The 14,065-nt window shown below is 38.6% G+C and overlaps 1 protein-coding gene across 1 annotated transcript in view; it reads right to left on the bottom strand.

Annotated features, from left to right (window-relative positions):
* Positions 1-560: 560 nt before the first annotated feature.
* The window catches only part of Pkhd1 (PKHD1 ciliary IPT domain containing fibrocystin/polyductin), a 443,194-nt gene continuing 429,689 nt past the window's right edge, over positions 561-14,065 (bottom strand). The window contains exons 65-66 of the mRNA XM_041656327.1: positions 10,412-10,531; positions 561-988 (exon numbers count right to left, since the gene is read on the bottom strand). Of these exons, the coding sequence (XP_041512261.1) occupies positions 561-988; positions 10,412-10,531 (548 nt within the window). The remainder of the gene's footprint in view (positions 989-10,411; positions 10,532-14,065) is intronic.

The following is a 14,065-nucleotide window of genomic DNA, read 5'->3' as shown; positions in this document are numbered from 1 at the left end:
CAGAAATCTCCCAGTAATGAATAAATTTAAGCAATGAAATAAAATCTAAAAATAACAGTCATGAAGTTGACCCTTCTTGGAGACTAAGCTTTGGTATAGTAAGGAACAAGCTGCCTCTTGAGTGTTCTCAAACACCGTAGACACAACTGCAACTCCCTAAACAGAATCCAAGTCTTCTGCAAGACAACCCCGAAGCATTGTGGGTGTTCACTGCAATAGAATCTTAAATCTCAGTTCCTAATAGTGAAGTTTAGTATATCACAGGTATAAAGTTGGCTGCATTACAACAAGTCTGAACTCATGAAAATATCAGCAAGTGTTTGCGAACCTGTTATTTGTTGGAATTGGGTAGGATCAATGATAGGTACAAGAGACATAATCGGTTCCAGACTCAGTCTACAAGCCCTTATCTGACTGTCTTCCGTATTAAAGTCAAAAGATTGAGAGTTCATATTCTCCCTACCAGATCAGGCCGCTCCTCCCCCATTTACCATGTAGAAATAATTTTGAACATTTTCCCTTCTCATACAAACACCCACAGTGTTCCACACTCACAGCTGTTACTGGATAGCTTCTGGTGGTGCTGTGTGGAGGCAGACAGCCTCAGAGGGAACACAAGTACCCTCCTCTGGGGAAAGTCCCATGCAGTTGCTCTTTTTGTTCCGCTGGCTAGCCTCCTGACCCTGCTGCCTCTCTTGTCTGAGGTCCGGGCATAACAGAAGCAGCTGATTGTGGCCTGCCAGCTGGTATCTGAGCAACTGCTTTTGGGCTTCCTTCCAATTCCCAGGCTCCTGTAGGGTCAGCTGCTGAGCAAGAGATCCTGGAACACAGGTGAGCCCCTGGGATGTGATTCTGGGAATCCTCGGGGCAGGGGTAGCGGCTCCTTCCTCTGGGACAGCAGGGCGACTAACGTTCCTTTTGGACACTCCATCCATTGACTGTTGGGGAAACTGGTTCTGCCTTCCCTGCATGACTTTCATCCTCATATCTATAAAAAGAAACACAAAGGAAGAATGGATTTCATTTTCAATCAGATTACATGACTTTCACGAGTTATATATTTGACCATCATAGCAGCATAGTCAAAGAATAAAATATTGAATGGCATCTATTCACCAATTTCCAAATAAATTTAGAGATATTTTTCATAAAAAGTAATATGCCTCATACTCAGTTTGTAATTGATATTAGCCATGTAACAAAAATGCAATTATATCATTCTCAGAAAAAAAATCACTCATACAATGTTATTAAATTACAAGTATTTTTAATTGAAAGCATGGGTCAAATCTGAAATCTATATCACAGTCAAGGCTAAGGTCAACCAACATGAGTATTAAAGAAACTGAATTTTAAAAAAACACCAGTAATTTTTCCCCAAATTTTTTAATAATGTAAAATAACACATATTTGCAATGATAAAAAATCAATGTATGTTCCACACTAGCTTCACATATAATTGTGTCCTTAAAACAACTTTCTGGAGTATGGGGTCCTATGATCTCTGCTTTAGTTGTAAAGGAATTAAGACACAAGTTAAGTAACTTTCTGAGACAACAAATAAAGCAGGAACAGACCTTATATAAAAATTCAGTTATTTGTCTGCACAGCGTCTGTGAAGCCAAGACTACACAATACTGTGTAATGATTAGGACAACCACAGAGAATTAAGAAGCAAATATAATAGTGAAAACTAGAGGGTGTTCATTCACTATCCTCTTCTACTACCTGGCTGTGAGATGGTCATCCTACCACTTAGCATCTCCTGACTCTTGTTGCATAACTTTATACTATCCTAATATGTATGGGACAATGTCGTGCATGCAAATGGCTACTTTTCATGTGTATTGTTATTTACAACAATGAGAGATCTATCCAAATTCTTGGGAGGTAGTTAGTGCCCATTTATCTTGTATTTCCCCTCTAGTCCTTTACTCTTTGGCACTCAGTGCAGATGGCAATTGATTAACTGGTACAGGACACAGTTGCAACCCTCAGTTGCCTTGTTTTGTGTTAGGAGACAGCACATCTTTATTTTAACATAAGAAACAGGGCACAAAGCACTCCAGTTCAGTCTAACAGTGGATTGAAAAATGACATGAAGACATAAAAATGGAATGGCTCCTATGAATATGTGAGTGATGCTTTTTTATTCAGGGTGGAAAAATGAGAAGAAATCTTATAGCTCATATTATTTCCACAGTGCATAGATTAATATCTGAGAAGCACATGTTATTCATATCTCCTCTATCTCTTTCCATAATCTTGTTGCCTGCCATTTATCTTCCAGAGTTGCCTATCTGTGGAATGATTCCCTTGCTGAGATCTACAGAACTTTTCTGGTCACTCTAGTTTTCCCACAAGGTATACAAATCCTTCCTGAAGTGTTTCTTTTTTTTTTTTTTTTTTTCATGGTGTCAATATATTTTTTGTAATTTTTTATTGAGAAAAAGAAAAAAAAAGTGTCTGCCTCCTCCCAGCCTCTCATTTTCCTCCCCCTCCTCCTACACTCCTCCCCCTCCCCCCTACTCTTCTCCCCCTCCCTCTCCAGTCCAAAGAGCAGTCAGGGTTCCCTGCCCTGTGGAAAGTCCAAGGTCCTCCCTCCTCCGTCCAGGTCTAGGAAGGTGAACATCCAAACTGGGTAGGCTCCTACAAAGCCAGAACATGAAGTAGGATCAAAACCCAGTGCCTTTGTCCTTGGCCTCTCATCAGCCCTCATTGTTCGCCATGTTCAGAGAGTCCGGTTTTATCCCATGCTTTTTCAGTCACAGTCCATCTGGCCTTGGTGAGCTCCCAATAGATCAGCCCCACTGTCTCAGTGGTGGAAGAATGGATGGAGAAAGTGTGGAATATATACACATTAGAGTACTACACTGCAGTAAAAAACAATGACTTCTCGAATTTTGCATGCAAATGAATGGAAATAGAAAACACTATCCTGAGTGAGGTAACCCAGACCCAAAAAGATGAACATGGGATGTACTCACTCATAATTGGTTTCTAGCCATAAATAAAGGTCACGGAGTCTATAATTGGTGATCCTAAAGAGGCTAAATAAGAAGGTGAACCCAAAGAAAAACATATAGTTATCCTCCTGGCTATGGGAAGTAGACAAACTTACCTGGCAAAAAAATTGGGATCTTGGGGGTGGGGTGGGATGGGGGTAAGGGGAGATGAGGAGAGAAAAGTGAGAAGGGGAGGATGGGGGGAACTTGGGGAAACCTGAAGTGTTTCTTGACAGTGCAACTACATTGGTTGTTCAATGCACACTGACTAGAGTGTCTATGTAGCGGTCTCTACTGTTGTCCATCTTCACGTGTGTGGCGGCTAATTCCTCCTCTAAGGTTTCTGAATGCCTTCAAGGGAGGAGCTGTTTCCTGTCATTGACTTTGCACAGTCCTTGTGTCCCCTCCTGTAGCCTTTACTGAACTTGATATCAAGTCCATGACTACTTTTCCCACCAGAAGCAAAAGGCAGTTTACCAGAATCAGCAAATAACCAGGGAACAAGTATAATAAATTGTCATATAGATGCAGACTTTAAAAGAAAACATGGGTTTTGAATTTTAATCCCTGGATAAAATCATTATCATATCATACCTGAGAAATTAAACAGTACAAGTCACTTTTTTTTTCAGTCCTTTGAAGATGTTCTTAGTCTGGTTTTGAGAGACCTTCCTTGGAAATCCCCTGACCTCTTGTTTTTCAAGTTTATTCATGAACGACTAATTCAAGACTAGCTTTCTTTTTGCAGATCTCTAAACATTTTTAAAATCGCCTATGAATTATGTACATGGCTGCTCCAATCAGCAACACACCTGACAGACACCCCAGCTGAAATGAAAATTCACAGTGTAAAGCTCAGGGAGGCTGACCACCTCCCACTGTGAGCTTACAGACAGAACTAAGTCAGCACACATTATATGTCAGTGTCGACATCAGAAGGAATCAGCTCCTTTGATCTTGGACCTCCACAGGAAGCTTAGATCTCAGACAAATTAGATAAAAAATAAATTTATAGTAGATATGTATCCTAAGGCATTCAGCTGAATGTTTGGGTTTAAGGGAAGGAAGGTTAGTGAGTATCAAAACATATGAATTAACATGCCTCCTTCCCACAAAAAGCCTTGCTCATGGGTCTCCACTAAAATGGAAACATGACTTCAGATTTCTCAACAATGCTTCTTAGCATCCATTATCAGGCATGATGAAAGTTCTGGGAGAACATATAAGCTGTGGGCAAGATGCATCTATCTTCTACTAATATAAGGACACCATGTGTTGAGGACCTTCTGAGTGTATGCACGTTAACTGTAACTTCTGCAGCTCTCTTAGTCTTTTTTACTTTCAGAACATTCTCAAACATCAACCACATGTTATGCCTCTCCCTTGTAAAGTTTGCTCTGGTAAGTATCCTTCACTCATTTTTTCTTTCTTTTTGTTTTACATCATGAGCATTAGCAACGAGTGTCCTCTCATTCTCTATCTTCATCTGAAAGGCTCACCTTTTTTTTCTTACCCCTGTTTTATGTATGGTGTTCAGTGTTGACTCACTGGAGTTCTTAGTAGGATTGTTTTATATGAGACTCATGGCGTCTAAAGCAGAGGTCAGTTAGTAGAAGGAATCCACTCCTAACTTGTCAATAATGTTGAGAATCTTGCCCACATGTTACAGAATGTAAACGTAGTTCATAAACACTATTGCCTGTGTTCTCTTTAAATTCCATACTCCTTTATGTGGAAGTTATTGTTTAGTTTAATAAACAACACATTGTTCATCAGAAAGTCAAGAAACTTAGAGAAAATAATGTTCCTAGTGCCCTGCACACTTTTGGTTTGGAGATACTTTATCCAGCTACGATATGTCTGTGAAATTTTCTTTTTTGTTTCATTTTTTTTAAAAAATGTAGCTCTAGGTAAACACTATAGTCAAGTTGACTTGTTTCTTGTGTAGATTGCTTTGCTTTTAAATCTTTTTATGTTAACATATAAACAACTGGATTTTATTGTCATTTTTATACATGTGTTATTGTACTTGGTTCTCTTCTATTTCTCTTTACCACTGGCATTCTTTACAACTCTATTTTGTTCCTCTCTTAACAGATTATGTGTCTAACCCTACAAATGTTTAATATGCACATATAATTTCATTATTGTGTTAGTATACGCTAGTATTAGTATCACATGATCTTAAGAATAGTAACATAAATTTCAGCTCTCTGCTAGATCATGACATTCCCACTCCCATGTCATCAATTTACTTAATTTATTTTAGAAGATTAGCTCTTTCTCATTGGTTTATACGTTATGATGAAATTTAAAGTCATCTTATGCCACTTGACATTGTATAAAAGGGTTAAAATTAAATTAATATGTCTTTGTAATTATTAAATCTATTTACAAACATGTCATTACCCCTGAATATACTCTTCAAACTATTTGGCAAAATATAGTTTTTAATAAGTTCACCATATCTTTCTTTAATCTTCTTCAAAGCCAACCACATACTAAAGCCAACTTCATTATACTTCCAAAGTGCAACCTAATAGCTTATTATATTAGTTCACTTTGTGATGCTCTATGAAATACCTAAACCATGGAGGGTAACTTCACACACACAAAAAAAGATCAGCTTTAAATGCCAACATCATCTGCAAATGGTCTCCAACATTGTCTTTTTAATATGCCTACATTCCAGTGTCAAAAATGTGCTGTAAGATGATATGACCAATTTACTTGTTTGGTCCTTATTTGAGTAGAAAATCTAAAGTTTTATTGTTAATTAAATTAACTTTTTTTTAGCAACGGAACTGTTCAATTAGTGTGTATTTACAGTTATTTTAGAAAAATAAGCACTAGATTTTATTCATGTTTTTAAAATGGGAAATATTTACTCCCTTTTTTATGTGACATAGAGAAACTATTAGTCAATGGTTTTCAAATACAGTTACTCTTACCTGTGGGCTTAGAGAAATGTCTTAAAGTACTCTCCTGTCTTTTCCAATGTTTTTTAATATGATAATTACTGTGGTAAAAAAGTTCTGCTTAGAGAAGATATAAATTTATATCAGAAGATAAGATAGACACAAATAAGTCTGCATTAAGTAGCCAAGAGAAGAGTGTTGTAACTACTCCTAGATAAAGGAATGTGAACATTGTTTCATTTTGAATTTGAAGAAATGTGAGGAGCTAGAGATGTGGACACATATGAGAACATTCTGGAAGGGAGGCCTTTGTTGTACACAGAGGACGCTGTCACTGAAGGTAAAGAGGCAGGAGAAGAGAAGACACAGACCGCAAGATAGTAAATGTGACTGTATTAAGGATATCGTGAAATGAAGCAAAAGAAGAGTAGATCAAGCACAAGAAAAGAAATCAAATTGATAAAATTCAGCAGTCAAGCTAGAGGGAAGGTGAGGAAGACTGATGTAAGAAAGACACAGAACTTTGAGGCGTGTCGCCTGGGAGACTCAGGTGTTATTAACCAGTTTAAGAAAACGAGAGGACAGAAAAACACACTGCAGGTCTGAGCTTTCCCAGCAATGGAAGACTCTTTCTCTGGTGTTTATACAAACTGGTGTCTGCACAGTGGACAACCAGGCCCCTAACAAATGAGATTTGAAACAGTATAATACAATTCAGGACCTAGAGGGGCTAGCTATGTCACTTGAGACAATGCTCTTTTTCACCTTAGCACCTAGTTCCATATCTACATTCTGTAGTTTGTTGTGATTTCTTTATACTTATTGACTGAAATCCCTCTTTGATTGTCCCTAAAATTGGGCCCACAAAATGTTAGAATTTTTGATGTAAGACAGGGGACCAAATAACATCTCCTTGAAATTACACAAAAAATGTATAAGTTAGTATTTAGTAGATATGATGCTGTAATTAATATTTAATTATGGTGAGAGGAACACTAAACGTCACTCATCATTCATTCTACTGGGTTCTCACCCCAGTCTAGCAAAGATGCTCTTGCCGTATTGAACCAGATAGCTTCTGTTATGGGCTTGACACCAGGAATTACATAACATTCTAGTACTCTTGGTCTCTATACACTACCAACAGTGTTCTGCCTTTTCCTAAGGCCTGGTGAGAAATTTTCTCCGCACATTGCAAATGTCCTTCAAAGCAAATGTAACTAACCTTCCCCAGAATTCTGGCACGGAGGGAATGACTGGATCATACTTCCATTAGTTTTACCACTGAGACACTTCTCTCTAAGACTATGATAAGTGAGTCACCATATCTAGGGGACCAGATTTCTATGGATGAGACAGTCACTCCTACAAAGCATTTCTCAAGGCCATAGGTGTTATAATGAAGGCACACATTCAGTGTGTCTTAATCCAATACAGAAAACATTCCCTTTTTATTCAAAGGAAGAACTTAGAGAAAGCTGTATGAAGAATAATGCATATCACCTATTGTCTCAATGGGCAGAGTTTATGAGCAAACTAAGAAGGAGTTAGGCTCTCATAGTTCAGTTAGTTCAGTGAACGCTGCATAGTGATGAGAATCCCCAACAATGCATAGCACATGGTTAACTCACTGTGTGCTATGATTTGTCCTGTGATCTTTGTTGACGCTAATTTTCTAAATTGATATAGAATCTGTGTAACAAACTAACTGTGCAGAGTATTATTATGACAATTCTACAAATTTAGAAACTGTAAGGCTTCGGGAAGCTAGTTGCTAAGTTTGAGGACAGAAAGTCTGTCAAAGGGTATATTCAGAACCAAACCCAATCTGTTCGACTCTGTGGTTCTGTTCCCTCGCTTGTCACATTCTTCTGCTCCCCCACCTGACAAGAAGAACCCGTTAAGTCTGAGGAGTAGAAGAGAAGACTTATAGATGAACTTGGAAAGAGTGTCGGTGTGTCGAACCTCTTGGTAGCAGTGCGTTTTGCGAGCTCCATCTTCACACTTCACCCCTTTTTCCACTCTTGCATCCATAACATTTATGTTAGTAGTGGTGACATGATGAGTTTTTTTTTTTTTATTTTCCAGACAGGGTTTCTCCGTAGCTTTTTGGTTCCTCTCCTGGAGCTAGCTCTTGTAGACCAGGCTGGCCTCGAACTCACAGAGATCTGCCTGCCTCTGCCTCCCAAGTGCTGGGATTAAAGGCGTGCGCCATCACTGCCCGGTGACATAATGAGTTTTATATCTAAACTCACCCCTACCATCGACATGATCTCCAGTGCTAAAGGAGTTAGTTGTTCCTGAAGGAAGGCAATGGTAGGTGAGAAAATCAACCACTTTATTAGTAAATGCCTAAAGTTTAAAAACACAGAGGGAAAAGGAAAACTAAAATGTCATGTAAATCATGGAAAAAAACAAATTATTTAAAGCTTTTAATAATTAGGCAGTTTTGTTTTTATAATCCAGAAAACACTTGGAAGATAAGGAAACAAACCTAGGATGGTCCTCATGGAGGACTCAGACAACACATTTCTTTTTAATTTGGATGTCCTAATAAAATGACTTCTTCAATCCCATCTCTTCAGTCTAAACTGATCCCCAAAAGTCCCATTCCTTGTCTCATTCATGTTAACTTATTAATAAGCTGCCCCATAAAACCCAGGCATTGTGGAGTGTTTAAAATATTAATTTAAGCAAGGAGACTATGAGCCATGTAGATGACCATATTAGGATAGGTGCAACCACAGCATGGTCCCAGTCAGTGGCTAAAGAGGAGGTGATAGAGTCAGAAGGCAGTTTCAAACAGAACCCTGAGCTGCGTGCAATAGAGAACAAGAGACTTTCCCATCCAAGAGGTGGGTAGTACCCCAGATCCGTATGGCTTGGGATCACAAAGAATTCTTGTGTTCTTTTTCGTCGCTGCATTCTTTATACTAGCACATCCCCAGTTCCCTCCTACTTCCTATTATTATTATTTTTATTATTAATTTTCATTATCATTTTTATCATTATGTAGAATAGTTTAAAAGACTGTGCTATATAGCTGGCTACTTTTGAAAAATTAAATATTATATTTCCTTCATGGGAAATGGAACATTCAAAAAAGCTTGTCTGTGTATGTGTAAGCACACACATGGACACACACATGTGCTGACCTAGAGTGGTATATTATTTTTGCTCTAACAAGTAAAGCTTGCCTGAAGATCAGAGGGTAAAACAGCCACACTAGTCAACCATACAGGCCCGGGAAGGGTGGTAAATACTTTTAATCCCATGACTAGGGAGACAGAAGCAGGTGGATCTTTGTGAGTTCAAGGCTACCCTGGGCTACACAAGATCGATCTAGAAACAGATCCAGCTGTGGTGGTTCACACCTTTAAAACTAGTATCCCAGCACTAGCGAGGTGGAGATAAGAGTGATATGGCTAGGCAGAGAGAGGAATATAAAGGGGAAGGGACAGGAACTAACCGGAGTGTAGAGTTTGAGGATTCGTGGAGACAGAGTCTTGTGCTTTTAGTATGAAGATTTGGCAGAGGCAAAACGCATCTCTAGTGTTTGGCTGCTTTGCTTTCCTGATCTTTAAACTGAACCCCAATATCTGTGTCTGGGTTTTTGTTGTTTGTGCTACACTCACCTGCAAGCACACAACTGAATAGCTCACTCAAATAGAATTTCAGACTGACAGATTTTGGTCAAAATGAACTCAGAACTATAGAACTGGTAATCCTTTCCTACTAGAAAACATGTTATTTGACTCCTAGGAAAACTAGACTTGTTTTTCTATTTAGAACATATGTTTTAAAATGTTTCAGAGTCATGGAAACTATGTGAATATTTTTCATACACAGTGTTCATACTTGGCAAGCTCATATGCTCTGGTTACTGTATTCCCATTGTGCGCCCTTAGTAGGCTAAAAGCCAGACACTCAGTTGAGGCAATGGCTTCACTTTCTCTGCTTTATATCAGTTCTAATGGTAACTTAGCTGTGGGACAAGTACGAACACATACCACAGCACAGCAAATGATACACGCTGCTAACAGTACCAAGAAACAACAAAGCAGGGTTAAGCAATACTGACTCACTTCTTGAGGGTTCTACACTAAATCTAATTTGCACAGTGGGCATTTGGCAACTACACTCTCTGCTTTTCCAAACTCAATAATGTTGCCAAATTGGCAGCTTTGCAACAGCTAAGGGGAAGATTATACGCCTATACCCTGGCTTTCCCTTCTCTCTGCTAAACAAACTCAAATGTGAAACCAATAATCTTTTTCTACGAAAAGATATATAAATGTCAGTTCGAATAAGTGGCTACTAGCTGAGTGAATGCGAGTACCTGTGTCTTCCTGGACTGGGTTATTATTTAATTAAGAAAAAGTAATGAAAAAACAAAGAAGGGGCTGTAAACTAAAGCCCTTCATAGCCTGACACCAGGGAAGGAGGAACATTGTTAACACAGAGTCGTCTTCACTGATTCATGCTTACCTTCCCGCATCACGGTGTCTTCTTTTGTTGTCTTTACTTGTACTCCTCGGTGTTTGGAAGAGTTATGGGTATTCTTTTGATCCTTAGCCTGGGATTCAGATGTATCTTCAGGTTTTATTTCTGTATTGATGAAAAAAGAAGTTTTTTTTCTGTTGTTTTGTCAGATTAAAAGACATTTTTTGTTTACAAGAAGGGCCTAATTAAGATATCTTATTCCCTGCTCCCTTATCCACCCTTCCTCCATCTCAACATCCCATTCCCCCAAGCTTTCCCCAATCCTCCCCTTCTCCCTTCTCTTTCCCCATCTTCCCTTCCTCCCACCCCACCCCCAGCCCCAGGCTCCCAACTTTTGCCCAGCAATCTTGTCTACTTCCAATATCCAGGAGGATATGGGAGCAGGGAAGAAGATATCTTAATTAAGGGAGCCATTTTAGGGTTGACAAGAGACTTGGCTCTAGAGGGGTTCCCAGGTGTCCAAGAAGATGTCCCCAGCAAGGTCCTTGGGCAGCAGGGGAGAGGGTGCCTGAACTGGCCTTATCCCATAGCCACACTAATGAATATCTTGCATATCACCATAGAACTTTCATCTGGCGATGATAGGAGATAGAGACAGAGACCCACATTGGAGCACTGGACTGAGCTCCCAAGGTCAAGATGAAGAGTAGAAGAAGGGAGAACATGAGCAAGGAAGTCAGGACTGTGAGGGAGTGCATCCACCCACTGAGACGGTGTGACTGATCTAATGGGAGCTCACCAAGGCCAGCTGGACTGGGACTGAATGAGCATGTGATCAAACAAGAATAATGGGTAAATGTAAGATGTGAGAATTAGTTAATAAGAAGCCTGATCTATCAGGCCAACCAGGTTATGATTAATGTAGATTTTTGTGTGTTTCTTTGGGATCTAATGGCTGTGGGACTGGGTGGGACAGGAACCTCTGTCAACACATACCGGCTGATAAATGGGGCCTCCATCCTTAGACCACTAAGAACATGCACTTCAAGGGAACTGTACGACTTGATCCCCCACTTCCAGTCCTATTCTCTTTTTGTCCCAGATGTGAACACTCATTTCCTCATATGCTCCCATCATGATGGGCTCTATCAGCAGCCCTGACCACAGTACACATTAACAGGACTTCCTCACTGCATACTTAATATTCAAAACTATGAGATAAACAAACATTTCCTGTTTTAAAGGAACTGTTTCAAGAACGTCATTGTGGTAACCTGAAACTGACTAACATAGCAGCAAAACAAGGAAATCAACATTGGTACATTCACATAATACAAGCAGATATGTACTTTGGGCTCAAAAAAGAAAATAAGATCCTCCACCTATCCCTGACTGAAAGGACACTTCATTTTGATGTCTTCATTCATCAGATAAATGTAAACATTAAAATACATCTGTGGCCTGGCAAGTTGGCTCAGGATAAAACATTTGCCACTTAAGTGTGAGGATGTGAATTCTGATGTCCAGAGTCCACAAAAGCAGGACATGTAATCGCATATATGGAATGTCTACACTCCTACATTAAGATATGAGATGGAAACAGGAGACTTTCAGGAAGGCAACAGGCCAGATGGCTCAGCAGACCCAGTGGCCGGCAATAAGAGATCCTGTCTAAGACAAGGTGGAAAGTGAAGACGTACATAGGAGGTTCTAGGATTTCCACATGTTCCCCATGGGTGGTCTACCCTGATACTTCCACATACAAATATGCGTGTGTGAGTACGCATGAACACACACACATACATGCATGCACAAATAAAAATGCAATACAAAATGCATAGAAAGAATTCTCTAAAGGAAACAGAACTGCATGGTTGAACTTCAGGCTGAACTAGCTGATGTTGTACAAAACACAATTTTTACTCAAACAATTAGAAAGAATCACCAGAAAACAAATTCTGCATACTTTAGAAGTTAGAAGATTTATAAATCAATTGTGATTTGCTATTATATCAGTTGTCAGTGTGAAAATTCAAAGTGCACTGGACACTTCAAGTTCTGGGAAATGCATCAATAGCTAGGAATTTTACAGATTTAGAATCCATTTATAATATTTATATCATTTTAAATTTTGTGTATGTTTATTTATCTGTATGTGGCTATGTACAGGTGTATAAAGAGACCAAAGACATTGGATCCCTTCGAGCTAGAGTTACAGGCAATTTCTAGTTGCCTGCTGTAGGTGCTGAGCAACAAACTTGAGTCCTTTGCAAGAAAAGTGTGTGCTCTAAGCTTCTGAATAATCTCTCCAGCTCCACAATTTCGAAATCTTCATGATTCATGATGATATTAACAAAAATTCTTTCTAATTTGTGGAATAAAATTTGTCAACATTTAAAAGCCTGCCTGAATTACTAAAATGATATTCATGGGGTCATGGCATAATATTTCAAACTCATGCATGGGTAAAAGCCATTTAAAGTATAAGAAAAAGAATAAACTGCAAAGGAGACTACTTTCTTTCATGTAATAAAACACAAAAAGTACTTTAAAATGGACATCAAAAGACACAAAAAAACCTCACTTTGTCAAGTTTAGATATGTGATAAAAGTGTATCTAACGCCCCAAAGTCGACTATGATTCTTTCTTATTCTTTGTCTGTGTGAGGCTGGTTGTCTTCATCAAGTTCAGCATAAATATGCCCATCATTCCACTAACACTGCAGTGGCTGGAGAGTCTAATTAGGAAGCCACTAGAGGGGCTTAGAAGAATGCAACAGTTTTCACTATGTTTTGAACACTCAGTATTTTAAAAACAAAGGTTAATTACATTTATAAGCAATACATGCTTGTGTAAATTAATTGGTAACATTTAAATACTCTGTTCTAACTTCTTACATGGAAATACTGATGGATAGAGCACATACAGAAAAAAACTGCTTAGCTTCTCAGTAATTAATCACAATCCAATGAGACAAAGCAGAATTAAAAACTAAATGTATCATTAAGTCGGAGAATTATGTTCTCCTAGAATGTTGAGAAAGAGCACATCTCTATTGTAAGAAATTAATGATTGTTAATTTTAGGTTCAAAAAGCACAAAATGCCTATTATATAAGGAAGCACTTTAGATTAACGACTGTAATCTTCACTAAAGGTCCTTTCAAGCGTTTCATAATTTTCAAACATGTCTATAACCTCCTAGAAACATAAAATGTACTACAGAAAAATGTATCCACAGATATTTACAGGTTTAATGAACAGAAAGGGACTAGGATGGACAACTTATATACTGATAACTGTAGGAAGAAGCTACTTCTAGAACTGAGTGATAAGATTGGCAAGGCTTAGTGAATGGCTTGCGAGTGGCTAGTGGAACTAGGTATTAAATTTAGAGTGAGAATTATACAACCTACTTCACAGGATCACATGACATAAAAGAACATGATAATCTACGTTAAAACCAGAAAATATCATATATAAATATATACGCTCAACATATATTCCACAAACACACATGCATACGTAGCTACAAGAACACACATACACATGGAAACATACGCAAACATACACATACATACACAAACACACATCCTCACTCATATACACATGTACACACATACATACTCAAAACATGCTCACATACACAAATACACACATAGACACATAAATACGCACAACTGTAGGTAGAACTAACTGC

Source organism: Microtus oregoni, unplaced genomic scaffold (genome assembly GCF_018167655.1).
Source record: "Microtus oregoni isolate MIOR12 unplaced genomic scaffold, Mior012 000007F_ref0000211, whole genome shotgun sequence".
Taxonomy (NCBI): domain Eukaryota; kingdom Metazoa; phylum Chordata; class Mammalia; order Rodentia; family Cricetidae; genus Microtus; species Microtus oregoni.
The sequence above is the reverse complement of the archived record's forward strand: the minus strand, read 5'-3'. Positions and strand labels throughout refer to the sequence as shown.